At 37.9% G+C, this 27,212-nt stretch overlaps 1 protein-coding gene across 4 annotated transcripts in view; it reads left to right on the top strand.

Moving 5' to 3' along the window:
- NRG3 (neuregulin 3) overlaps positions 1-27,212 on the top strand; it is a 413,049-nt gene that overhangs the window by 119,432 nt on the left and 266,405 nt on the right. For 2 of the 4 annotated variants that reach the window (XM_074593382.1, XM_074593381.1), the window contains exon 1: positions 193-278. The exons of the other annotated variants lie outside the window; for them this stretch is intronic. In XM_074593382.1, the coding sequence (XP_074449483.1) occupies positions 254-278 (25 nt within the window). In that variant the 5' untranslated portion in view covers positions 193-253. Of the gene's footprint in view, positions 1-192; positions 279-27,212 lie in introns of those variants that run through there. 4 annotated transcript variants of the gene reach the window in all.

Genomic DNA, 27,212 nt, shown 5'->3' with positions numbered 1-27,212 from the left:
TGTACCTTGAGAAAGGCTGCTCTCTGTTTAAGGATGTAACGTTGCTAATGCAAGTCAGTTGTGTGTGGAGAAACTTCAGCTGTACTATGTCACGCTGCTTAATTTAGAGCAGCCTGTTGTAACTCAAATTGATTGCAGAGTCCCTCATTGCCATTAAAAGCCAATTTCACAATTGTCATCAGTGTAGATCCTCGCGTTTTATCGACTATGCTGTCTCTGAAGGCAGCAGGAAAGGAAGCCAAAAAGTTCTGCCATGCCACTTGAGGAGCTGTTTCCAGGTACAGATCTTTGGTCAGTATGACTAGATTCTGTGATTTGCACAGATTTGGTCCTTTTGCCGTTGCCGTTTGTAGGTCCAGCCAGTAACAAGGCTGAGCACTGTCTCCAGAGATAGAGATGGGCACATAACACCGCCCAGCCATGCATATCAACAGAGAGCTCTGAAAGCAGTACCATCGCTGCTTTGTCATCTTTGTCCTCGCCTGCTTCTTCAGATTTCTGCAGCTGGGTGGTTAATTTATTACTTTTCCTGTCTTTTGTCTTTTTCTGAATTGCCCTTAACCAGATATCCTTATATTCCACAAGCCCTTGCAATTTGTATATTCATTATAGTTTAAAAGTAGTCTTTCAGATCAGCTAACCGTTTTGTTGCCTCACTGAGATGTCGTCATGTGTTTGTGTCCAGCCATAAGAGAAATGCACATCCATGCAGGATTGTAGGTCCCAAGAGCTGGAACGCATTTACATAAATGTCAGGTTTTTCCACTCCCCTGTGAATGTTTTGGCTGGTTGCCCAAGGGTGTCGATCGCCACGGCTCTGGACTTCTACACCTTGTCTCTAACAGTTTTATACATGATAAAATCAATCTTGCAGGTGTAAAGAAACTGAGATTAAGAGGCTGTGCCTGTATGAATTGCCATGAAGTTTCTGTCTCTTCCTGAGGTTCTCTCAGCTATGTATCAGCCAATGCGCAGTATCAATAGCAAGCTGGACACTTGGTTTAATAGGACATCATTGCAGGGGGGATTGGACTAGATGATCTTTGGAGGCCCTTCCAACCCAAACTATTCTGTGATCTAAGAAAAATGCAATGTGAGATGCTGGCATCCTTTGTTTCTTTTGCTTGGACAAACAATGCGTAAACAGCTTGCTGCTTAATTTTGCTCAATGAGGTCCACTGAAGCTGGTCTTCTGCCTGTCTTGGCAGAAAGGGTTTGTCATGTTGGCCCAAGGAATTACTGATACTACACAGTATTTGCTAATTTTTGGTTGGTTTAATCCTTATTTATTAGACATGAAATACAAGGTAAATGCTTTCATAATATGCAGAACTTAAAATAAAAATCAAAAATCTAAACCAAAATAGTTTCATTTGAGTTAGCTTCTTTTGATAGGTATCTCATTTGACTCTATATTAGTCTACTATTGTTGCCAAAAAATTCCAGCAGGAAGCAGAGGAAAGCAGTAACTAGGTCTTTAAATATAACAGTCAAAATACCGCAGTCCTGCAAACTTATTCCACATATCTTACTGGTATTTGCATCTTTTTTACTCGATAATTTGTAAGTGGCTGTATCATCAGTTCTGTTTACATCTTAAAAATAAGTGAAATGCAGTTTTTTCACTTTTTCTAATGCCTCCTTTGAATTTGAATGTTGTCTAATGATGTGTTCCTACTCTTATAAGATCTAGGTGAGTTAATTTGAAAAATTCAGCAGCAGACCAGAGCAGTGAGTGCTTGTAATTGCCCACCTGGTGTGCAAGATATGCTTTTATTTAATAGGAAACTTCAAAAGCTCAGTGAGTTTAATTAAAGCGTATGGAAGAATAAAAGTGAGATTAAAAAAGCAAAAGTGGAGGAAAAAAGAAAGAGAAGAAATACAGGGAACTGCTAAGAATGTGTTGCAAACTTTCAGGAAAGCATTTTCAGGTAAATTCTTGAGCATCATCACCGAACGTGCTTTAGCTGCAGAGCAGCAGTACAGACACAGCTGTCACTCTCATGCTCGGTCCTAATTCCCAACCTTGTCAGAATTCACCTGCCTGTACTCAACTTTTCCTTTTGTTGTGAGTGCATAAAACATTGTCCTTGCTGTGACAATTTCAAACCCGTGTACCTAGATGGAAGTTCCCGAATCCTTTGTGGGTCACTTGAATAAGCGATCTGCTGGGTTGGTTTTGGCAGTTTTTTTCTTCAAACCCATGAGTTCAGGCACTGGTATATCCTATTAAAGATGGTGAAAGCTTCAGGGATTAAGTGTTGCTGGGGACTGAATCACTTTCTACATTGATGTCTCCGTGCTCTTTGTTTCGTTGGTGTTTAGCATTATAGTCTATGTAGGAAAGCATAAAGAAATCAAAACCGCGTGGAACGCCTGTTGAAACAGCGTGTATGGTAGTCTTTCCAACTAACAGTGTTTTAGGATTTGGGTTGTTCCCCCCCCCTTCAGTTTTGGGAAAAGTTGCTCTCCTGACTCTGTGGATAGGAAAATCTGAACCTTTGCAGTGATTATACATTATTTTACATTCTAACAGCACTTCAAATCCTTTAGAAGCTTGTGGATATAAAAGGGGTTATGCGCGGTAGCGTCAGCCGTAAGAGCTGAAAGAATCACGCGTCGTTTCTGTAGGGGCTGCTTTGCGTCCTGGGTCAAACGCAGAAAGAGAGAGACAGGATCAAAAGAGCTGCCGCGGTTATCAAGCTGGAAGTGTTTGGAACCATAACTTGAAGATACTGGTTTTAGCTAGGACACAGAAGAAGAACGAATATTCATTTATACTGCAAATATAAATCCAATGGCTACCTTTGCAGTGGGGATCAAACCACGCAGTGGGTAGCTACTCGCTTCTTTGCGAAAAATGGGCAACCCCCTTGTTCCGTGAGCTCTGGGGTCAATCCTGTGGTCCTTTTGGCAAACTGAAGTTTGCCCATATCTGTTTATTTCTGTATATATGTTTTAAAAAAGACCCTGAAATCATGTTACATCTAAGCCTGGGATAAATTTATTAAGTATGAAGAATTAATAATTAAAAGTTGTTAGCCAGTATCACAGTTTACTGTGATACGGAACTAAAGTTATAGGTAGTAACAGTTGTCAAGTCATCCAATTTGTGAAATATTAATTTGAATGGTGTGGAAATTTCCATGGTATCAATGTGAATACCGAGGCAAGCAATTTGGCTCCATTTCAAAATCCTACACTATGTATCTTATTCAGCTTGTGTTCGAGAAGGAAAGCAGGAAAGGACAAAGAAAAAATAATGAAATAAGAGGATTTAAAATAGGTAAACACCAAACTAGGGAACAAAAACTTTACCAATAAATAAATAAAATTCTGATGTCTCTGGAAATAATGAACCAATTCTAGTCACGTGAGGGGAAAACTGGAGCTTCAGATAGCAAAACACTAGATCAAAACATATGCACGTGGGTAACTAAGTCTGTATTTAGACAATTAAATGCAATCTCTGTATAATTCATATATGAAGATCGGAACGTAACTCCCATTGAAATCACAAAAGAGCAAGGTTCTCAAAATGTTCAGAAAGATTTTAGGGATAAACAAAGTGGCAGGTGACAAAGGAGGATCACAGAACATGTGTCCGACTGTAGGTTGTTGGGTTTTATTTATTTATTTTATTTTTTTATTTCACTATTAAAAACTTGTGCATCTTTAGGCTTCATAGAGAAGGAGGAAGATTAGAATGAAATTCTGGCTGCTGTGAATTTATTCGCCCAATCTCAGTTTTTCTTGATGTCATATATGCTCCTTTAAGTAGAAAGAGAAAACTGAAAAAAATACTTTTTTATCTAGCAATATGTAATGCCTTTATACAGTTCTGTATTTTGCTATTACTGTGTACACATATAAAATTACTATAATTTTTTCCTGTTATTTGCAGGGCAAAGTAGTGGTCTTTGTGCCTTCCCTCACACTTCCTCCCTTTCCCCCTTTGAGTTTGTTTGAATTAGCAGAGATGTGGAATTGCACAGAACTCATGCTAGAAGCAAGAAAAGTAATTGTTCAATGTTAATTCACACACTTTTTGTTTCAATCCCAACTTAACCAGAAAATAAAATGCTCCGATTTACTTCTCCCACACACTGTTATCAAATGATTTGTTCTTAACTTGTGCAGGGTAACAATGATATGAAGTAGTTGGAGCAGGTTTGGGTACCATCGTCAGTGAGGTGTCGCATGTGCTACGCATTATAACAGTGTTATGGGCATGGCTTTTGCATCTGCTGTAACGTTAGTCAATGCTTTTTGCTGTGAAGGTTCAAATCAGGCAATTTTTAAAAAACAATTTATAAGGTAGAAATATGCTCCCATTTCTTGGTCTCTACTGATTATGTTTTTTGCCATGTATATGTGTTGTGTGAGTGTTTTAAACTCTGATTGTAACTGGTAGAATCTGGCCACAGACACTATTTTCTGATAGATGAAATGTCATAGGAATCAATATAATGGGATATTTTAGATTTTTATTCAGATCTTTACTTTTTTTGGTTACTTACTAAATGACTTGTACGGAGTTCCTTATGTTGTTTGTTGTGATGGCAGTGATTTATCATGACCTTTCAATATTCCTCCAGTGCTGTCTAGTCATATGAATAGCTGTCAGTGGATTTTATGTAATGATAGCGAATTGCCTCAATCGCTCTAAGACATGGAGTTGAATAATATGTGCTAAAAGGGCTTGGTTTACTGACAAGTTATGCGAGACACTTGTGGGGGGAAAAAAAAGTCAAATGTCCCCATGCCATAGATATGTAATTTCTAAAGGACAATATTGGTTAGGCAAAAGATATTAGGGATTACAAGTTGGAAAACATTTCAAAGCATTCCATCTTTCTTCCAAATTCTTTCTTAAAGCACAAAAGCATTTAACTTTTTCTAAATGCAAACATATCAATTATTGGATCCCTGCCTCAGAACGCAGCAGAAATGGTTGACGTCAGTAGTTGCTTGGCTGTAGGTTACTCAGGCACCTTCCCGGTCTTAATTCTCTTCCTAGCTCTTGGTTACGTTGCTGCTAATGCTCTGCTGAAAAACTCAAAAATGTTGTTGTGGGTAAAGCAGTTTACTGTTTCTTTCCAGTTAGGCACGGTTAAGTCTTGTACTGAGGAGAGCTGAGTATCAACTGAAGGAACTGGCTTACAAAAAGCAGATTATCTTCTCAAAGTTGTCTTTTTTTTTTTTTTCAGTTGTCCAGTGCCACAACACCAAGAACCAAGCAGAAAGGCTGTTTTCTACCTCTTAAAAGAAAACAGATCTGTACATACAGCTGAGATGTGTTTTAGCTTTGCTCAAGCCATGTTACTGACATGGTCACAAACATCCATCCTTTATCTCTTGCTGTTAAGTCTAATATGTTCTTTTCATCCTGTGCTTCAGTTTTGTCATCTAATACGATTTTGTCCATTTTCTCCTCAATTTTTGTAGTATTTTATTTTCTGTTGGCATTGGTGACACTCCCTTCTATTTCATATCACCTGTGAAATTGATACCTGGTGTGATTTACTTGATGACCTGCTTTAAATAATGAAGTTAGGTTTAGGCTGTCTGCAGTTCTTACCTAATCCTTTAAACTTTTGTTTAACGTTGTAATTGAGTCCTTGTCTGATGGCTTCTCTGCAGTGGTGAGAAAACTTAGAGATAAAGAGAAACCAGGAGGTTTGTTCCTTTCCATGTGTCTGCTGGAAGAGACCTGCATGGTTTGAAGTAATAAATAATACAGCCTGAAAGATTTAATGTTGGATTCTCTACGCGTGTACAATAGGGAACACAAATATTCCTCCCAGAGCCTTCACTAGGAGTGATGTTGTTCTGTATTAGTCCAAAATTTTACTGTTCTATAAAGAGTCATCTGATTTCATCTTCTCTTTCCATTTTTATGCTGAGACTTGAAGTCTGTTCAGACAGGCTGCTGAGGTGAGGCATTCTCAATACCGTACATCTTGGCTTGCCAGACTCTGTATACTACGTTAATTTTTCTGTCCTCCCAAGGTTTTTGTGCCTTGATAAAATGCGAATTGTACAGTGAATGTAGATGCTAATTTACCTGTTGTCTTAATTGATCACAAGGCTTTCTGCTGCAAAAGTTTATGTAAAGATAATGTAATTATGTAAACTATGTGAGAAACGCCAGATACATATTTTTGAACTCTCATGCAAACAGCGACACTAATTGTCAGCTATCATTGTACTGATTCTCGAGCTGTGCTAAAGTTTACTGTTGATGTGAATTCAGGTGAGTCTAGATACGATAAAAGAGGAGCAGGAATAACAACGGCACGCTTGATGTGTCAAATAGAGCATGTTTTTGACCAAACAAGCACTTAATTTTTGTAATAACAGATGATTTGTGATCATTTTGGATTAGATAAGGGACAGCAGCAGAAGCTAATGCCTCTTTGAAAGGGGGAGAGACGAGTAGATTTTTTGACAAGCTGTATTTGCTGTCTGGTTACAAAAGCCGTGTTTTGCTTTATTGCTATTACAGTGCCAAGAGGAGGGAATAGATTGCTCTCTATTGTTAGAGCTGGATGCAAATTGTAGTCCTGTTACACTCGGAGAATGCCATTCCTTTAGAGTCTTAACATTTCATGAAATTATACTAGTTTTTGATAGGGTTGGAAGGACAATGGAGAACACCTTTTTAAAAAGCTTTAAAAGGTCACGTATCAGCATTTTTGAAAAGATGTTTGGATTTTAACAGAACTCTTCATTTTGGTGGTCTGTGTTACATAAAGCAAAAAGTTACCATTGAAATGGAATACTTTATTAGGCCGCTTGCAATGGCTTCTTTTGGAATATACAGTTTTCTAGTTATCTTTAGGAAGTATTTTGACACTTCTGTATTTTGTTCTTACCTCTAAGGTGGGGCTGGATGGGAAGAACGATGACTTTCAAAGAGATCTGTAGTGATTTCTACTAAGTCACTTTATATAAAATAATGTTAAAATATTAAGGTTGCAGGTGAGGTGCCACGTCCTCCTTTGATGCAGACTGGTACTGTGCAATGCATTCTCGGAGTTACACATTCATTCCTGCTAAAGCTTACAGAATTGGATACTTTCCTGCTTTCTAAATTCTTTTCAATCTTAAATCATGCGGAGGTATTTCAGCAGTAATAGCTGATTATCCAGGATTTGGGGTTTTTTGTTAGCCTGTACGTTAGGGTGTTTTATTTCTTGGTTTTGAGTAACTGGTTTCCAGTTTTACTTCCTCTCTCAGCTCTGGTGGCACAGAGAGAAGTTTTAAAATCTCACTCAAAGCGAAAGGGTGCATTTGTGGCAAAATCACACATCTGATGTCATTTATGGCTATAAAGAAGCCATGTCACTAGAGGACAAACTTGCAAACTTGGTGCTCCTGTACAGAAGTGCTGCCTTCTGACTGATATATGAGATTAATTACTATTTACATAGAAAACATTCTATTTACTCTTTTTTTTTTTTAAATAAAATTTACAAACAGAGCAAGCACTAGAAAAATGAAATTTAAACTCCAGGGCTAAAATACTTACCTACATTTCTTTGTTTAATGTGTTTGTCAATTGGGGCAAATTTTTCCTGAATTTCCAGTTGATGCAGAGAAACCAATGGAATATCTGTACAGCACAGAATGCTATTCCAAAGAAGTACACTAGAAATAGCTGATAAAATGGGCTCCAGCCTTATAACGACAAAAGCACAGCATTGTGTTGTAGGAAAAAAGGTTATTCTTTTTCAGGAGGACCACATTTCTTTTCCTTTATCAAAGGAGCATATGGAGTGATAGACTAATATGATTAGAATGGACGTGGCACCTGTATTATTTGAAACACCTGTGCAAACACAGCAGCATAGCCTTTTTGATATGGGGAAAAAGGACCTTTCCTCTTTCGGGTAGGTTTCCAGTTGTTCACAGAAATTCAAACTGAAGGGAGGAGAAGATGCAAGACTGAGGATGAGACTTGGAGGGTCAATGGAATGGAGTTTCGGAAGCAGAAGGTTCTGTTGAGTATTTAAGAATACAAGCCCTTACCTCTAGGTCTCACTTGGCACACAGGGCTGCGTAAAGCCCATCCTTCAGTTCAGGAGGGCAGAAACATCGTCTGTTCCCTCAAAGTGTTCACAGCATCATCTTGCTGCAGGGTTCTGCTGTTGCCTTGAGCGAGGGCAAGTGTTTGCAGCGTTCCTCGCCAACTTTACCCTGCCCAATTACATGCAAATACTCTTGCAGAATTTGAAGCTCTACCCTCAGACACAATTTCATAGTTTAAAAATAAAAGAGTAGTCAAAGAAAAAGCATACAATACAAAACGTGTACATGGGTGCAAACAGTAGAAGTTAAAAATATATTAAAAGCTGACCTCACTATTCTTGTCGTCAAGACTCTTTGTACGTGCTCACTTTGTCAGTATAGAAGATTGTTCTAGAAAAGGATTTTGATTTTTTTTAACTACTATTTTTTAAACTGAAGAAAAGCTCATGTTTTTTATGACATAGACAATAAATACATACAGATTAAAATGCTAGAATAAGTAGTCCAAGAAGCATTAAGCATAATAACCTTGGCAACCTGTTTTCCCTTAACACAGTAATTTTTTCTTAAGAAAGCCATCTGACTCTGCACTGGGTCAAAGTAATTGATTGTATTTTTTTTTTTTTTAAAGTCATCCTTTTCTCCTCTTCTGTTTGGAGAAAGTGTGCTAGTCCAAATAAAGTAGTAAAATACGATAAATGTGAAACGACTTGCAGATGGGTATGCAAATGATTGGAAAAATACTGTAGCATAGTTCTTAAGTTTGTTATCAAAATTAAAGGATTTTTAAAATTACAGCCATCTAACCTGACTCCAGTGTTATTCAATGTTTTCATTTGCAATCTGAATGAGGGAATAGAGAGACTGTCTCTTACGTTTTTAAATATCACCTAATAAGTGGGTAGGATGGTGTTTTGTAGAAGACAGGACTGCAATCCAAAGGAGTACTGACGACTTGGAGAAATGATTGGAGAGAAATGGAGTGCAATTGAAGAGGGGCAATGCGAGGTTGTGTGTTCAGGGTAACTCTCTTCTCATGTACAGGCTGGAGAGGAACAAGGTAGGCAACGGTTCTGCAGAAAGAGTTTGGCAGTTTAGAATGACACAATGTCATTAATGCTGAAGCCTGTTTTTTTTAAAAAATAAATATCTAGACAAGCATTTATCTGAAATAATGTGGATATTGTTGAACTTTTTGGGGAAAGGGTGGATTAATTGTCCTCCTGAGCTTCCTTCCACGTCTGGTTTTTGATGAATGTCTGACTGAAATCCTTTCAGCTTGTGCTTATCTGTGAAAACCCTATTGCGCTGTGGGCAGACCTATGGAAGAGAAGGAAATACATATTCTTCACTATATTTTAACACCTATTACATTGCTCTAACAAACTGTCTGGGAAGAATTGCAATTTAGTAATGCTAATAGATTTTTAGTATTTTTTTTTGTTGGCACATACTTGAAAATACAAAAGTAATCACTTGAACAGAATGAATGTGTCTACTTCCTACTTTTGCTGAGATTCGATTTTAATGAAATTTTGAACCTTGCAGCGAGACCGAGATTTGCATACTTCAGCCCTTGTTGGCATTTTCCCTTTGCTATTCACCTAAGAAAGTTTTTACTTTAACGTCACATAGCACTTCCTTTATATCTGGATTTTTTAAAATTGGATTTAAACGTGTTTACTATTGCAGAATGGCTATATTAAAAGCACTTTTAATTGCTTTGAATTCAGCAGCACAGTAAATGCGCCAATGTCCTAGCAGTCGCTCCAGAGAATAGAAGAACATTGTTGACGTATAAAAAAAATCTTAAACTTTTCGAGTGATTTTTTAATCAATCTGTCTGCTTTTGATAAAGCCACCCTTCACTGGCTTCTGTCAGATTGCTTGGTGCTGTTTGATAAGGTAAAGCCAGATATACCCCTGTATTGTACTGCCACTGTATCTCAGCCCTCATCACTATTGACCTTTTTCTGGAGGAGGCGTATCTCAGAGACAACACCACTCCTGCTGTGATTTGTGTTTTTAGCAGACGTATCTTGGATTACGCTGGCAGCACTAGACTCATCTCATTTGTCACCTGCAGTATGCTGCGCTGTCTCCCAGATCACTGAAGGCAAAATGTGATGCGTTTAAGTCCCTGCGCTGCTGCCTCTCTTTTGCATACATTTACATTTGCCTGTTCTGCATCTTCAATATCGCCATTTCAGAGCTTCAGGGTCCACAGGGTCACAACTACGAATCCCTGCAGCAACCACAGTAAGAGTAAATAGGCAAAACTGCAGAGCGGGGAGGGTGAACCTTTTCTTGTCCTGCCTCAAATTAACAGTAACTGTAGATAAATGAATTCAAAGAACAAGCAGAGCTGCACAAAAATACTGGAAACAAAGAATATAGCATGCACGTTGTATTAATTAATTAGTAACCTATTTAACTGACATTGCTAGAAGGCTTTTTTAAAGAACAAACAAACAAAAACAACAAAAAACCAAACAAACAAACAAAAAAAAGAAAACCCCAGCAGTAGCAGGAACAAAAAAAAAGTAGATTCCCCTGTACTGCCAGAATGCCAGGGGAGGGGGGGAATACACATGAAGAAAGCTGATGCTTGAAAATAAGGGACTCCTGGTTATGTTTGCTGTGGTTTAAGATACTTGAATTGAGATTTTTTTTTTTTTTTCCAGCCTTCAGGAGAGAGGCGGCCTCACGTTACTGCCTGGTGTAACAGTGGCAATGCCTCTGTGCTGGAAAGGTAGATAGTGCTGGGATGGTTCAGGAGAAAGTAAGCATTGTAACTGTGCAGGTGAACAAGGGAGGGGGGGAGAAGGAATGGTTGGTTTTGGGTTTTTTTTTGGAGGGGGGGCGTCCATTATAAAACCTTGAGGATGATCTGTTGCCCTTCAACTGAAGAAAATGCTTTCATGTGAGATAGTTTTGGTTTTGTTTGGTTTTGGTGGGTTTGTGGGTTTTTTGTGCTATAGCCTTTAAAGGAGGAAGCATCATGCTATTTATCTGGTGCTTGGGTTAATTGTATATCACACACTGTGCCAATGAACTTAGTATAGGATCCCAAACCTTGTTTTTGTAGATCTGCTGATCAAAGAAGCGTAGTAAAAGAATCTCTGGAGAAATGTTAAAGCTGCACATCATAGCCTTGATTGGCAAGAGGATCCAAATCCTACCGATCTTCAGCCCTCCTCGTTTGGCACTGGTATTGAGAACAAAAGGATGAAAATAACTGGTAGTGCTTGTCAGTCCATCAGCTCTACATAATCATGACTCTCCTGCTTTAGAGAAAGCTCTATGATCTTCAACATCTGAAGTTATTCTACTTAGACCATTGTAACACAACACCTAAATTACAACTCAAAAATAAGCTGTACTTGCAGTGTACTGCAGTTCACAGATACACACACGCCACCTGCCCCTTTTCACTCCATTACTATTTAAAGTCAATTTTTCTACTTGCCTGTTTAATCATGTTTTGCAGAGGAGTCTGTCCTGAACTTCTTTATTTTTCCATTGACATCTCTGGCATTGCTTACTCTGCAAATATTTTCATTGCTACTTGCACTGCATTAATATTATGTCTCCATAAAGCTGTGTGATGGCAAATACAGCTGTAGTTTAGTGGTCTCCTCCTGTGATGTTCCACACAAAAAGCAGCGCAACCTTTGGCTTAACGGTTGCTGGGTGTTTTTTCCTCCTGCAGTCAAAATGTCAGTGTATTCAGAAGTGAAGTGGTGTAATTATTAGATGAGATAAGGATGCTTTTTATTTTTTTAGACAAAAAGATAATGAAAATTATTTATCTTCAGAAGCTCTCATCATTAAAGAAAAAGCAGTAGTGCCTTGGTGTTGTGTACTTTTTGAACTCCATCAGAAATTTTTTTGAAGCAAAGGCCCATCCTGAAAGCGTGAGCATGAAATCAGAGTTGAAACTGATCCGAAGGATAGATTTAAACACTTGGGACCACAGCGGTGTATATGCAGTATAAGGAGTTTTGCTGGCGTGGAATGATTTTATTGCTTTAGTAATATATCAATTAAAGGAAAGGTTGTATTAATATTTTATTTACTCTTGTTCCTTGATCTGAGTATCATCCACAGCTTTTGGGTTTTTTTTTGTTGTTTTACTTTATTAAATTACTACATTTCTTCATTTCCAAAAATGATTGCATTAGCTTTTATTAAAACTTCGGTCTTAATTCTTGCTGTGAAGAATAGGGGCGCTGCTGGGATTCCTGTTTCACACACAGTCTGCTTTTACAAAGATGTGCTTACAACTTACCAAACTCTCATTTGATTCTCTGTGACCTTTTTTGTTTTGGCAGATCATCAGGCAGTGCATAGATTTGATCCTAAATGCCTGTAAATATCATAGCTGAAGCTAACTGCTTCATTTTGATTTTTAATTATTGAAGTTACGATCTTATCAACCAAGACTGATGATAGATTCTTCTTCTAATCAGTAGGTGGTTAGGCAAAAGATGTTGCAAGTTTCTAAGACATTGCAATATTGTATAACTTTTGAATTATTCCCTATTATCATGTTGCTTAAATTTTCAGAAAAATATATGAGAGCACATATGCTTTTAAAATCCAAGTGATTCATCAATTGCCATATATAATTAAAGTGAAGGATATTTGTTTCTATGCCTTTGACTTCAGTGTGGGATGTACTTTGGAATTGTTCTTATGCACAGTGACCATAAACACAAATAATCTCTGTAGAACACTTGCACAGTTTGTACACACAAATTCATACCGAGTCAAGTTCTTAAAGTTTTAAACAAGGGTTTGCTGTAGTTTAGTTCATTTAAAAGTTTACTTGAATCAAAATGGCTGTACTTTAGTTTGGTTAATTAAACTGAATTAAGGACTCTTTAATTACATACGAGAAACTCTGCATAATGATTTATGAGCTTTTTATGGTTTAGTTTTATAAGAAGAACTTGTAAGTAAGTGTAAAAATATGAAGGGAAATTCTAACTAGGAGTTGCTTCTGTCCATTACCCTCTTTGTTTCGGTACCCACCCTTACTTCCGGGGACTTTCTCCTGTTCCAGTCATTTATCTGGTAACTCATTTTGTTTTGTAGTTGAGTAGCATCCTGGATTTATTTTTCCCTTTTAAAAGGATGTGGATTATGTCATGGTATCCAAGTATATAGCTATAACGTGGTAGTTTACTTCAAATTCCTATTTTATATTGCTTTGGAATAATTTTTGGTGTGATTGTCAATGTAGGCAAGTCCAAAGACCCATAAAGATCATGTATGATCTCTTTTAACGTATGGCAATTAATTAGAACAAAACTCTCTTTTATCATAAAGCTATATTATATACCTATTGTTTTTTCCCCTCTAAGTGCATTCTATAATATGATTTAGATTTGGATGAGGCTTGGGTTTTGCTATTTTTCCTCTAAAAATATGTTTAACCATTCATTCTCTCAATATCCTGAAGTGTCTGGATATTGCTGGACCAGCTCCTAATCTTTAAACATAAATGTAATGGCGGATCTCAAAATGCCTTGGTATGTAGTATACACACGTGGCACTGCCTTTCGTTTTCTTTTTACACCAAAGTAATGTTAAGCCCACGTTTAAATTTTTGTAGGCTAATAAGCAGCTCATTTGTAACTGAGGAACTGGAACTCGCACAGTGAGACCGCAAGGATGAGCTCTCCAAATGAACTAAGAATTTTCATATTTTCTAAATGCTTTACCTACTAAAACTAAGTACTACTGCTTTGTTTTCCCTATACGCTGACTCCTCAACTACCTTTTTGCTTATTCATCTCCACATCTTAAGTTCTCTTTCATTTGTGTATGCTGGAATTTACCACTTTCTATACACGCGCCACGGCGGCTGCAATTTGAAAGCTCTTAAACTCAGCTGGACTAAGATGAAACCATTCTTTAGGTATATACAAGTACATTCAAGGAAAACTCAAAGGAATTATTTTGTTTAAAGGCTGTAGTAGTAATAATAGACATACCATTTATATTTAGTTTGCTGGCATATTTATGTAAACTTTAAGAGCTTAACTGCATGTTTTGTTGCTGTATAGTTTCAGCAGTTAAAATGGTATTTACCAAAAAAGCATGGTGAGGGGACCAAAACACTTCTGGACTTGCATAGACTGGTATTTGAAATACTAACTTAGTTTCCTGGACCTAAAATGTTTCGCGTGTCGGTCTGACATCTGATACATGCCGTTTTAATGGTAACATTTTTTGGTTTTGTTTTCATTAGAGCTGAAGGAGTTTGCTACGAGTATCTTATTTTTTTGCAAGGAGAAATTGTAATCGTTGAGGCCCCAGCTAAACAGACTGCTCTACACAATTACAGAATAAAAGAAAAATATGGATTTTGTGGCATGTTAGCAAAAACGCAAAGATTTTCCTTTTCAAACCCAGTGAACCTATAGTAATAGAGAATACTACCCTAGGGTCTAAGGGGCTGCATACACAGTGGAAAATTTACTGGGTGATTTTTGCAAGCCGCAGAAGTTCTGGAAGCATCGGTTAAGATAAACATTAGGTTGTTTTAATGCTCCTAAATAGAAGATTTTTCTGTACCTTTTGGAATAAGTTTACAGTAAACAAAGAATGTAACCACATAAAAATCCCAACTTTAAAAAAAGTTTGTGTTAAGGGTTTCAGTGCTGTTTTATTTTCTTTAATTACTGTCATTTCTGTAATGATCAGAGAGGATTAATTATTTACTACTGCAGAAATGTACTTTCTAAGTAATTCTTCAGATTAAGTATTTATATGGCATCTGACATGCATTCTGTTGCTTAACATCATATAATTAATGTTAGTTAACCACTTGTATCATGTATACATGAAGCGTGTGGAAAGATGGACATGTGTGTTCTGATCAAATACGTAGTAAAAGTCAATTACTTGGAATGAGCAGTTACAAGGGGGAGGAGGGGGGATATGTGTTCACCAGTACTTCATTTGCCAAGGTCAGAATCGTTTGAGCACGTCGGAAAGCTTTTAGTTGTTTTGATAATGCAGTTCCAGCATCTTGAAATGTGGATGCCTGTCCCAGAACTGTAGTTGTAATCAATTAGTAATGTTCTGGTTTATATTGATTATAATCCAGTGGAAGCATCCAAAGCAAACTGTGGCACATCTCTTCTGCCTTGCAAAGGAGGGAATCAATATGCAATCCCTTTCTAGATATTTTAGGAAACAAAATTAAAATTGGTGCTTTCAGGATCCGCATCAAACAACAGTATGTCGGGCTGAACAAATCCAGTTCTCTCAGCCTTTCCTCATACGTCAGGCTTCCCAGTCCTTTGATCATCTTTGTGGCCCGTCTCTGGACCCTCTTCAGCCTGTTCACATCTTTTTTGCATAGCAGGGACTAAAACGAAATGCAGTATTCCAGGTGTGGCCTGAAAAGTGCTGAGTAGAGTGGGATAATGACTTCTTTATCTCTGCTGGTGATACCGTTACAGATGCAACCCAGCATCCTGTTGGCTTTCTTTGCCACAGAAGCACACTCTTCACCCATATTGAGCTTGTCCACGAGGACCCCCAGGTCCCGTTCCACAGAGCTGGTCCCCAGCTGGGTAGATCCCAGCCTGTTCTGCACTCCTGGATTATGTTTTCTTGGGTATAAGACATCACACTTGTCCTTGTTGAACTTCGTAAGGTCCTTGTTAGCCCGCTCTTCCAGCCTAATCAGGCCTTCCTGCCGGGTGGCTCTCCCTTATGAGCATCCACTCCCCCACTCAGTTTGGTGTCACCAGCAACCTTTGCCAGAGTACATTTGATCCCATCATCCACATCACTTACAAAGATACTAAACAGCACTGGGCCCAATATGGATCCCTGGGGGATCCCACTTGTGACAGGCTGTCAGTTTGAAAAGGTGCTATTTACCACCAACACCCTCTGGGTGCAGCCTGCCAGCCAGCTCCCCACCTCCTGCACAGACCACTGGTCTCGACCCGGATGCATCAGTTTCTCTGGGAGGAGACAGTGGGGAACGGTGCCGAAAGCCTTGGACAAATGCAGGTAGACAATGGCCATTGGTTCTTTCCAGCATGTTTCAAGGTGTGCAGAATTATCCATACCTCACCCTGCCTGGTGTGTACCTGTGGGAGAAAATGTCAGGCTGGAAAATGAAGAGGCTTTTGAATAGTTACTTGCTACACAGTATGTGAACCCATTTCCCCTTTTTCTGAAAACTCTGGCATTGAGAAGTCGCAAGAGTTCATAGAATCACTGAAGTGATATGATGAAGATTTTGCCTATTAAATTTGCCTGTTTTAAATCTTACCCGTTTCATCTGATACTTGCAGGGACTGGAATACATACCAGATATAAGGCAAACCGTTCACCCTCTATGCTTTATATTACAGTAGCTTTGTGTTCAGTAGCCTGTGTGCAATCTATATCCTTATTGCATATCTGTATAAATGCTTTCTTTAAGTAAAGGTACTATCTTGACTGCCAGCTACATTTCCTGTGGCATAGTTTTTTGTGGGTGAATAGGGAACTTCACTTTCCAGTCCTTTTAGATATATCAACTTTCAACAGCACTAAAATTTTCTGAAAGAAGAGTAATCTTGTTGTCTGGAGTGTATCACCATAGGGATTTTTCTCATTGTAACAACAATGATAGATTTAAGATTTCTGCCATGTAAAAATGAAGGTTTTATCTTGCGTGTGTTTCATTGTGTAAGTCTGGTCTTTATCTTTTTAAGATAATGAGCTACAGGAGAGATAGGGTAGCAACTATTCAAATCTGTAACCAACAGCAGATTCAGGTGCAGCTCTGATTACATCTGTGAAGGTTAGAAAGAAGCTGGAATAGAAACACAGGAGGAGTTTTAGGAGACTTAAGGATGTTTTCATCATGAAAGCAGGGAGGCTAATACACTTTTAGTAGTTACTTTAATGATAGGGACCACCATATCGAAACACGATCATCGTCACAGTGGTCCAGATGGGTTTTAGAGGAGGCAGCGGCTTTGTTAAGCAGATGTTTGAATGCTATATTAAATTGTTTTATTTCTCTGGGTGATATCAAATGAATACATCAGTGTACTACTTGACATGTTCTTTCATTGTATGATTAAACTTATCTTTTCCTCTTGTAACAATAATTTTTAGTGCCTGCCCATAGCCCATTTAAAGTCCCAATTAATATATGTGGTGCTTGTCATAATATGGGGATGAAATGTACAGAAATTAAAGGAAAAGAAGGTTTTTTCAGGCAGAGCAGCAGACCTTTTGAGAAACCGCCTCCAAGACCTTGGGCAAGGTACAAAGCTGCCTTTCCTTTCTATGTGAAGGAGTGTGGGAAGAAAGGACTTTGTTTATTCATAGAGGTGTTGTAATAATAAATAAAATGAAAACAATGGCAATAATGCGATGGGACTCTTACAAATACTTAACAGAGGCTAGAATGCATCACTCTGGTATTTTTAGATTTGAAGAGTGTGAATATATAGTTCTGATTCCTTTTATTTCTCTGTTGCGTTATTTGGGGTTTGAATGTTGGGTACTTATTGTTAGAAATTTAGACGCTCAGTGATGAATGGAGCCCGATGTGCTGCTTCAGCTTATGTTGTTGGGAATTTGCTGGAAGACAAGGGGAAGTTATTTAAGAAGTCTGCATAATTTCGGAAGGCTCAGTAACAGGTATGTTAGCTGCTGGCATGGATTTCAGAGCAGTGTCTGGGCTTTCTTGGTTGGTGGTGAGGGCAGCTGTGAAGAAGCTCCCCGCTTCTTGTTGAGGTAAAAGTGGTTCAAAATGCACACGTGTGTGTAGGCAGTAGGGGGAGTACCTTTTAAATTGTACTTGTTGCTTTGCTGTCCTGGAGGTTTACTCCAAAACTGTTAACTGCAGTTATAGTAGAGAGGAGTAGAAAAATCACAACGGAATACAAGCCTGTAAACTCTCATGCAGCAATACATGTCTGTGTCTGATATTTAAAACTAAAGATTTGCTACTGAAAGATATGAGTATCACTTCCTTTTTTAACACAGACTTACTTTGTTGATTTTTCCTTTAAGTTATTCCAGTTACAGGATGGCTGTCTGCCATCTCTGTCACCTCTGTCTCGGAGATACTTCATTGATGTTCTGCACAATGCTTTGCCCTTATTATAGAATACCTTTCACTGAAGGTTCAATATATGTAAATGGAGAAAGGGAAACCCATTTCAGGGAGCTCAGTTAGTCCATAGACTCCAAACATGAGTCCACGAGCCATTGGCATCACACAGGCTACCTGCTGTTGCAGAGCTACAAGAGCACTTGTAGGAAATGCATGATAATAAATATTCCCTGGAAAATCTCCAGTTATACTACTGAGTAATATGTTATTGTTACTTTAAGTAGACTATATATAGTTTTTATAAAATAGGGTTTTTTAGGCATGTGAGCTTACCTTATTTTTAAATGTTCAAAGGAGATATGCCTATGGATTATGAAACTGGCAGAAATCCAGAAAATTACATCAGAAGAAATAAGGGAGTGAGTAACTACTCTTAAATATAGAGAAAACTTACAGGTTTAATGCTTTCTGAATTCATCAAGAACAAGTATGGTGTTGCAGTTGAGAATGAAATGATACCCGGTCTGTTCATTTTGTAATAGTAAAAAGGCAAACCCAAAATTGTATCTCCGAAATGTAAGTCTAATTGAAGATAAACGTAAATCAGAAAATCATTGCAAGACTAAAATATTTTTATTATCCCTACCGATAGACTGGTGTGGTAGGAGAGCAAAGTGATGAAGAAATAATAATTTTAGACATTATTCAGGCAGATACATTTGTGAATAACTGTCTCCAGAGATGTGCTCTCCAGAAGTCCGAATTACAGCTGAACAGAGCCGGCAGGTAAATCGTGCCATGCCAATTATCTCAGGTTTGTTGAAGTCGCTGTGCTGTGTATGGCACGTTAGCCAAACTTGAGCGCTGAGCCACATGCAACGCTTGCTGGTGTTCAAGAACACGTGGATTCATCCTGCTACGCGCTGTGCTGTTAAAAAATGAATTCAGAAAGAGCAGCACAGTATGTCGTATTCCCTATACATCTGAGGGCAGCATTAGTTTCCTATGGAAGTGAGAATGAAAAGTTTTCCTCCTCCTTGAAATTCTTATGCTGGTGTTAGCTTGGATGAAAGGCAAATGAAAGGCTACTTTTTGGCCTCACTGCAATTTCAAAGGCTAAGATTTTTCTGGTTTTGGACGGTTTCGTTCTAGGTTAACATAGTATAGCTCAAAGAATACCTGCAGCTCTTTGAAAAATACGCTGTCACACATATTATTTCTAGGCCTTTTTTTTGGCTTCCATGCAGATTTATTTGTTTATTCCATAAATTGTAAAAAAAGTAATAACATATAGTCACTATATAGGATAAAAGTAAAAATATAGGCAAGTATTTATACTGTCTGTAACATCTGAAAAAATATTGTGTATTTAAAAACTTTTTATATTTGAATTTATTTTACTTATGAGTTTGAAGAAATAGATGGATTCTCTAATTGCTAAAAATAATCAATAAAGATTCTCAGGTAAAGAGCACAGGTTAGAAAATAAATAGTGCAACCCATTCAAATTGTCAAAATTGATATATTAAAGAGTATTTCTAGGTTTTCATTGTGTTTTGTCCTGGAAAGTAAAGTGAATAGGCTTAAATTTTGAAAATAATTTTTTTTTTTCTTTTTATTCAGTCTAAACTAGCAACAGTATTACTGTAAGGTATCCCTGTCATATACATTCTTATTTCAGATGCTTTACCCAGAGTTTGTTGTTCTGATAAGGTAAAGGAAGAAACCCACTGCAAACCATCGGGGTAAAAAAAAAAATACACAAAACCCACTCAAACCAACACAAAAATCCTGTAGGAATGCTTTCTAAATGAAATTTTTGAAGGTTTTCATTACACGCATTTCTTTTTTTAAAGCAAAATACAGTATTTTTCCTATTCCTATGATTATTTTATATGCACTTATTTAAATAATAGAATAATGTAGCAATCAAGACATCATCTAGTCTGATGAAGGTGTCATTGTTGCCTCCTTGAGTAATCTGTTCCAGTAGCCCATCCTTACCGTTAGAAAGTTTTTCCGCTAATACCTAGCTGTAATATAAGTCTATTACTTCTTAAAAATCTTCTTATATTTATGAAAAATCGTCCATCTTAGCCATTAAGTTGGACCTTCAAAGACTGTATTTCAAAGTTTTCTAGATTCTTGTCTGTATGTTACTTATCCTGATATCTGTATCCTCAGAAATCATCTTTGTCGCTTTTCTGTGACTGGTACCTAGATGGGCTGTAGGAATGGGTCAACAGGAATCTTAAGAAATTCAGTGAGGACAAATCCTGTGTTTGGGATGGACTAACTCCTGGTAGATGTGCACAGCAGGAGAACAAGAGATGGTGGTCAGAAATGTTAACAGGAAGGTTATGATGGAATATAAGGAAAATACCTTTACTCTGAAGGTAACTAAGCATTGGAACAGGTTGTCAGTGAAGTTCAATGCTGTACCTGTTTAAGCGGGAGATTGGACCCCCCAAGGGCATTTCCAACCCTAATGATTCAAAGTCTCAAATTCAGAGTCACAACCACATGCTTTGTTATGGCCTTAGCTGCAGATCTATTTTGCCTAGAAAGCGGTCAATTTCTTTTCAGGAAGTAAGTGTATGTGCAATGAAACTCTCACTACTTTTATAAATGAAAATGTCAGATTCCTTTCTTGTCTGTAGGTGATGTGGAGAAGCTCAAAGGAATTAACCATTGGTCCCGTCCTGTCATTATGTTGATTACCTAATGAACACTTTGCACATCTGCAATTGGGTGACTTTTTCATTGTTCTGGTATGGTGCTGGGAAATCAGCACAGTAGCTGGAGGGGCAGTTGTTTTGTGAACTCGGGGTAGTTCTCTGCAGGGTACAGAAAGTCAGAGGCAGGCTCTGATTCACTACTTGACTGAAGACGGGCTTGCAACAGAAGAATTGCCCTGCTTTAGAATGACCTGTGTTACCGAGCAAATAGCTGCTACGTTTTGCACCAGCTGATGATTGTGCGTTTTTCTTTCTGCCTCTTCAGCTGTTTGGCTGTGTTCCCAAATAAACAGAGCTGAGTAGCGATGTCTATGTGCATGGATCACTGAGGCTGGCAGTTTGTAACAGGAGATAAGAAATGGTCTGCTAACCAGCCCTCAGCAGGAAAGGGTATCGCCTGCAAGTTTATCTCCTTTAGTGTTTGAAAGCGTTGAGGGAAAGCAAAGGGACACAGCGCTGGGCAGTGAATAAGCAATTGTTGAGTGCGTGCCTCCGATCAAAGGAGATGCTGAGTAGAGGCAGGAGTCCTGTGGAGGAGAGGGGGGCCGAAAAACATCTAGGCGAGTATTCTGCAAACAGGCAGGTATTTACAGTGATCTAATATATTTGGAGTAACACAGTGAAGTAGTTGAATCCAGGACAAACTGACCTAAAACTAAGTATACTATTTTGATTTTACAAGTGGGAAAACTCTGTGAAAGAAATTAATCTTTCCTTTTAAAATAGATTTGGCATTTCTTTAACCAGTCTTCTACCTTCTTTTCTCCCTAAACAACCAGTTCACTACTGTCAAATAGAAGTTCTGTCACAAAACTTTTTTTAGTGTGAATATTACAGTCTATATTATGATTTTGCATAACTCTTCAGCAATTTCTTGGTTGGTTTGTTTTGGGATTTTTTTGCTTTTCTAAAGATTTAAGGGTTTTTAAGACGAAGTTAGACACACTAGCATTTCTGTAATGATTGTAGCTACTTTCCTAACTGATTTATACATGACTTCACTTGAATTACAAGGGATCTGAACACTGAAACTTAAACCCCAGTGAAGTTATATGACTAATGCAAAATGTATCTTAGTTGTTCTTTACACTGAACTTATTTATGGGTGTATGTATTTATTCAGATGTTATTCGTATGAAGAAGTGTTCAGACAAGTGTTCAGAATTAAATCAATGGGAGTACTCATGTGCATATGTGTTTTCTTAAGAGTTACAGAATTATTGCAGCACCTGTTCTATGCTCTTAAATGGGCATTTAAGGCTACAGGTCATGTCTGGATTTCCATGGGATTTCTCACTTCGTTTCCAAATTTGACCTATACCATTATGCTTTGTTTAGCGAAGAGCACTGTGGTGCTGCACAATTAAAACACCTATGTACCTTCAGCAGCACTGCTGAACATGCACAGGACTGATGTTGGACGGTTATAGAGCAGCAGGTGCACTGTATAACCGTCTGGCCATAGATGTGCATAAAGCTGTAGTGTCGTAATAGCCAGTCGTGCTCTGGCTGTCGGGGCAGTAGTGCTAATAACTTTCAGGTCACCATGCAGTGAACTTAAAGGTGCATCACGCTGCTAGCCAGGCTAAGTCGCTGATTTTTATTAGGAATTCCTGTAATGAATTTTTGGATCACAAATATGGATCTGCAAGTATGGCTGGCTGAAATTTAATCTTGTCTATAAAATGGATTACGGTCTAAATAAGTCCAAAAAAGGCTTGGGAAACTTTCAGCTAAACACACTAGCTTTTTGGGGAAGGCTTCCTTCACATATATGTCTAATATGAAGGAACTACTCTGGCTTTTACTATTTCTGAGTAGATAGTACTGAATTCTATTTTGTTTTCAGGCATGTATGCAGCTACTGGGGAGAGATGATTAGGAAGTGCTTGCTTGGCCATTAAACTTATACACCTGACTGCATCTTTTGACCAAGTTTTTGATCCTAAAAACTATTTAAAATTCAGTCATGTGTAGTGAGAGAGATTAACTTCTAAATTCACCTACCTAGTAATAGAGACTTGGGCCAGGGTTTTAAGAAGTAAGATATTAGCTTCTTTCTGAGGGGAAAAAAAAAAAAAAAGAAATGTCTTTCGAACAGTTCTAGGTATGTACTAGGTTTTCAAAACCTACCGTGTATATTGACTCACATGGAGATGTTAACAGTAGGTGAACTGGCATTATCTATTTCAAAGAATGTTATCTTGGTTGGTGTCTAGCGTTCATAGGATAGATTGTTTCTGTATCATATTTTTTAAGTGTTGCTTTCATAGGAAGTGTGATAGTTTAATCTGAATTGCTGAAAATACAAAACAAAGGACAAAAATTGTTCTGAAATCTGAACCTGTAAAAAAAACACAAAACAAAACCAACCCAAACAAACCAACAACAAAACCCCCAAATCGGTGATTTTGATACATAGTATTTTGTTAGGATATTATGCTAAACTAGCAAGCATGAACTCAGTATCACTTGCCTGCAGACATGCGCTTCTATTACTGACTGATGCAATTGTCTCACATTTCATTAAATGTCGGGTGACATCAGTTTATTGCTTTTATTTCATGAAGAGTGATTTAATTTCTGGAACAGTGAGTTCTTAAAATATATTCTGCATAAAAATTCTTCTGTTATGAATAGAAGAAGCCATAGTTGTTTTCTTGTTGAAGTGTGTGAAGTTGAAAGATCTCCATTATAGAACCGTTTCATGAAAACAAGGCAAGCCTTACTATTTACTTGCCATTCAAACTGTAGTTAGACTAAAACATGTTAAGTGTCAAGCCACTCAAATGACTTTGGCCCTCAAAAATCATGCTGACTCTAAGTGACAGCTAGAGGCAACACATTATATTATATACCACGTTTCTTTATATACTCCTAGCATGACCACTTTAAGACAACAGCCATTAGAACTACATTTAAAGTATCTGTGTGCCAGGCTTCTAAGTACAAAGGAGCTGTGAACACTGTATTTCAATTAAACTTCTTACTGTCTCACTCAAAATTATTGCTGTAAAGCTCCGTAGGTATTCTTATAAAATTATGAACAAAATATTGTGTATCCCAAACTGAAGTCCTAATTACAGTGGACAGGATACCACTTCTGTTGTGTAGATGTGCACTAACTCTGTCTTTACCCCAAACTAGTTCTAATTCAGAGCCATGTTGGTACAAAAATAATAACTTGTAATAACAAGTCCATATGCATAAAAATTTATACTAATCCATGTCCTGATGCTTAAAATCTGGAAAGGCTGCTTTGTGATAAATGGCAGCTGACTAGTAAAATATTCAAAGCCATCCTTTTTTTTTTTCTTTTTTTTTCTTATTTCTTTTTTTGACACTGTTTGTTCCTTTTTCCCTCATTGATTATGTTCTTTACGTTTGGTTGGAAGCAATGAACGGATATCGTGCTGAAACATGGGATCTTAACTCTGCTAATTCAAACCAGCATACGATGGTTGTGTGCTGGGCTGGGTGTCACATGAGGTAACTGCAGTTCTCACTGTGATTTGTTCTGCAGCCTCGAACAAGTCATAAACCTTGCACAGTTCTTGCTCTTTTTAATCTTTTCTAGATTAAAACTCTTGAGGAGGAGGGTAAGGAGGTTGTGTGCTAAGGTTGAGGTTGAAGCTAAAACGCTTCTTGATTGTCATTAGAAATTGTAGGTATGTAATGTAAACAACTTACATCTAAAAAATGCTGATTGAAATCAGTCTTGCTGTCTTCTCACAGCAGATGAGAGCAGTAATGAATTCAACTAGTTTGCATATACAGCCTGCTCGTAACTACCGCAGCTCATCACATGCTGTAAAAACCTGAGAACTGAGTAAACATTTTCACACTTAGTTGTCCAGAGCTTCATGCTTCTGAGACTATATGTTGCCAGCAGAACACGTACTAATTAGTTTAGAACTCATTGCAGTCAGCGCGGCGTAAGCATGCAGAGCCAGAGGCATCGCCTGTAGGCTGGACTCGGTCCCTGTAACGGTTTAATCTGTTCCACATTCGTCCCCTGAATCTTCAGACTTGTGAATGGTCTGCAGTGGAGACTGCTGCAGAGATCCCTGAGTTAGCGTATCTTGAATGCGTAAATCCATAGGCAGTAAACTGATGAAGAGATGCCAGTATTGAGAAGCAACAACAGTAGTAAATACAATCTAAATATGAATACTAATATAACTTAATTATATTTTTTGTCTTTCAAAAACTTCTCTGAATATTTGTCATGTGAAGGCCGGAATGCTAGATCAGGACTAGCTAATTTTAGGAACACTGATGTGGGTTTTTCTTCACCCCTTTTCCACACAAGCAATATTAACACACTGAAAAGACAGTCCTGTTTCCCAAATCCAGAGACCTTTTAGGGTTAAGACTTCTGTGCTGAAGTTATGTCAATAAAAGTTAGGACATGGCCCAACAGAAGTGACACTTTCAGGAGTTCTGCCTTTGGACGGGGGTAAGTTGCAGCTCACCCTCGTGTAACTGCCATGGAATAATTCAGTAAAACAATTCAAGAGGTACTTATACTTGCAATTACTTAGTAAATCAAACTGCACAAGAGCAAACTGATTAGATGAATCACTGGCTGTACGGATGCACTGGAATAGAATGTCATGTGATTTTATTTTTAAAATAAGAGCATTTACATGAATATGTGCAAACCTAAGTTCCTAAATAATAACCTCTGTTTCAGATGTGCAAGGCATCAGCTTTCCACGTGAATGTTTTTCAGACTGTGGATAGTTCTCAAAGTACTTGTTTCCTTAACTTGAGTGGACACTTGGGGTGCTCTTGCTGTGGGTCTCTAAGAGACTTGCATCCTCTGAAATCCAGGCAAGCAGAAGACACAGTAACACACTTGCCTGCTCTTATCGAAGTGCTGGGCATTCTGTGCCATACGCTACTGTACAGTGTAGCATACTGTAAAAGCCTGTCCTGAAGAGGTGGGCGCCTACACCCCGAGTTGCAAAGTTAGTCCTAGTTTCAGGTATGTGAAATCAACAGTACTATTCATGCAGGTAACCTAATGTGTAGACGTAACACTTAACTAAAGGTTGGACTGTAAGAGTTCCCAGACTACATGAATAAAGTCAATTACTTTTTCTGTCATTTCTAGATGCCTTGAATTAAGCACGTGCTAATTAATCAGCAACTTAAACCAAGACCAGACTGATGTACAGCAACCTTTGAAAGCTCAGCGGTGGGAGCATTCTCTGTTGGAGATTCTCATCTCTGATATGCATAATGTAAAGATAGGTAACCTAGAGATATAAAAAAGGAAACCGGGGCTTCAACAATGTCTGGAGAAGATAGCATGCCAGCTGGCTAAGAGGAGGACCAAGAAAACGTTCCTTTTTTGGTTTGATGTAAAGAATTCAAGAGTTAGAAGTTTTCTTCTTTTTTTTTTTTTTAACCTAACTCTTTTATTAACATATGTTGTTGCATATCTTCTGATTAAATTTCTTATTTTTCTCTTGAGCTAGGAGGGTGGGTTTTGTGGGTAAGCGGGCTTCACTGGCTGGGTTGGTTGGTTTGTTTTTAACTGAATTACAAAGCACTTCTTATCCAGGGATCTGGCAGCACTATTTTCCAACTCCATAAACTGGGACCTCAGTATGTGCCACAGCTACTCAGCACACCCTCCAGTGTATCAGAAGGAAAACAGGAATAAATTTTATTTCAGGTGCATAAAAGCTAACATAACAGAGGTCAAAAAGCGCAAGAGGATATTTCAGTTGCAGATGGTAACCAAAAAGGCTTTCTGATGTGCAGCAAGCTGCTGGGCTGTGTGCTCGAACTCCATGGGGTCACTGTGCAAGTGTGTTCCGTTTTGTTTGGTTGGTTTGTTGATGTTTTTTTAAGTAAATACTTGGCAGACTACCTATAGTAATTAACAGGGGCCTGTGCTCAGAATTCATCCTTCATTGTGTCCAATAAACAAATATTTACTGCTTCATCAACATGGTTTTATTCCATGCAGGTGAAAATATATGAACAACAATCCAATTCACAAATCCAAACCAGACGGGTGCAAGACATTACGCTTTTCAATATGTGGTAATTCAGATGTTCTGCCTGGAAAAATTATTTTATTGAAACAATCAGAGGAACAAAATAATGTTTACAGAGGCAACATCGTGTGCTCTTTAAAAGGCATAAATGACAATGATTGCTAGAGAGTATTCTCCAAAATAAATGTGTAATTTGTTTTAAGAGTTACAGTTCACCACAATTGCATTGAAGTATCTCAAGAACATACTTATCAGAAAAAAATTTTCTCCTAAAATATTGATTTATGTTATTTTTTTAAAGCAAATCTTTTTATTTTGTTTTTATATAGAAAGGAA

The sequence above is a fragment of the Larus michahellis genome, chromosome 6 (assembly GCF_964199755.1).
Source record: "Larus michahellis chromosome 6, bLarMic1.1, whole genome shotgun sequence".
Lineage (NCBI taxonomy): Eukaryota > Metazoa > Chordata > Aves > Charadriiformes > Laridae > Larus > Larus michahellis.
This window is presented reverse-complemented; position numbering and strand designations above follow the sequence as displayed.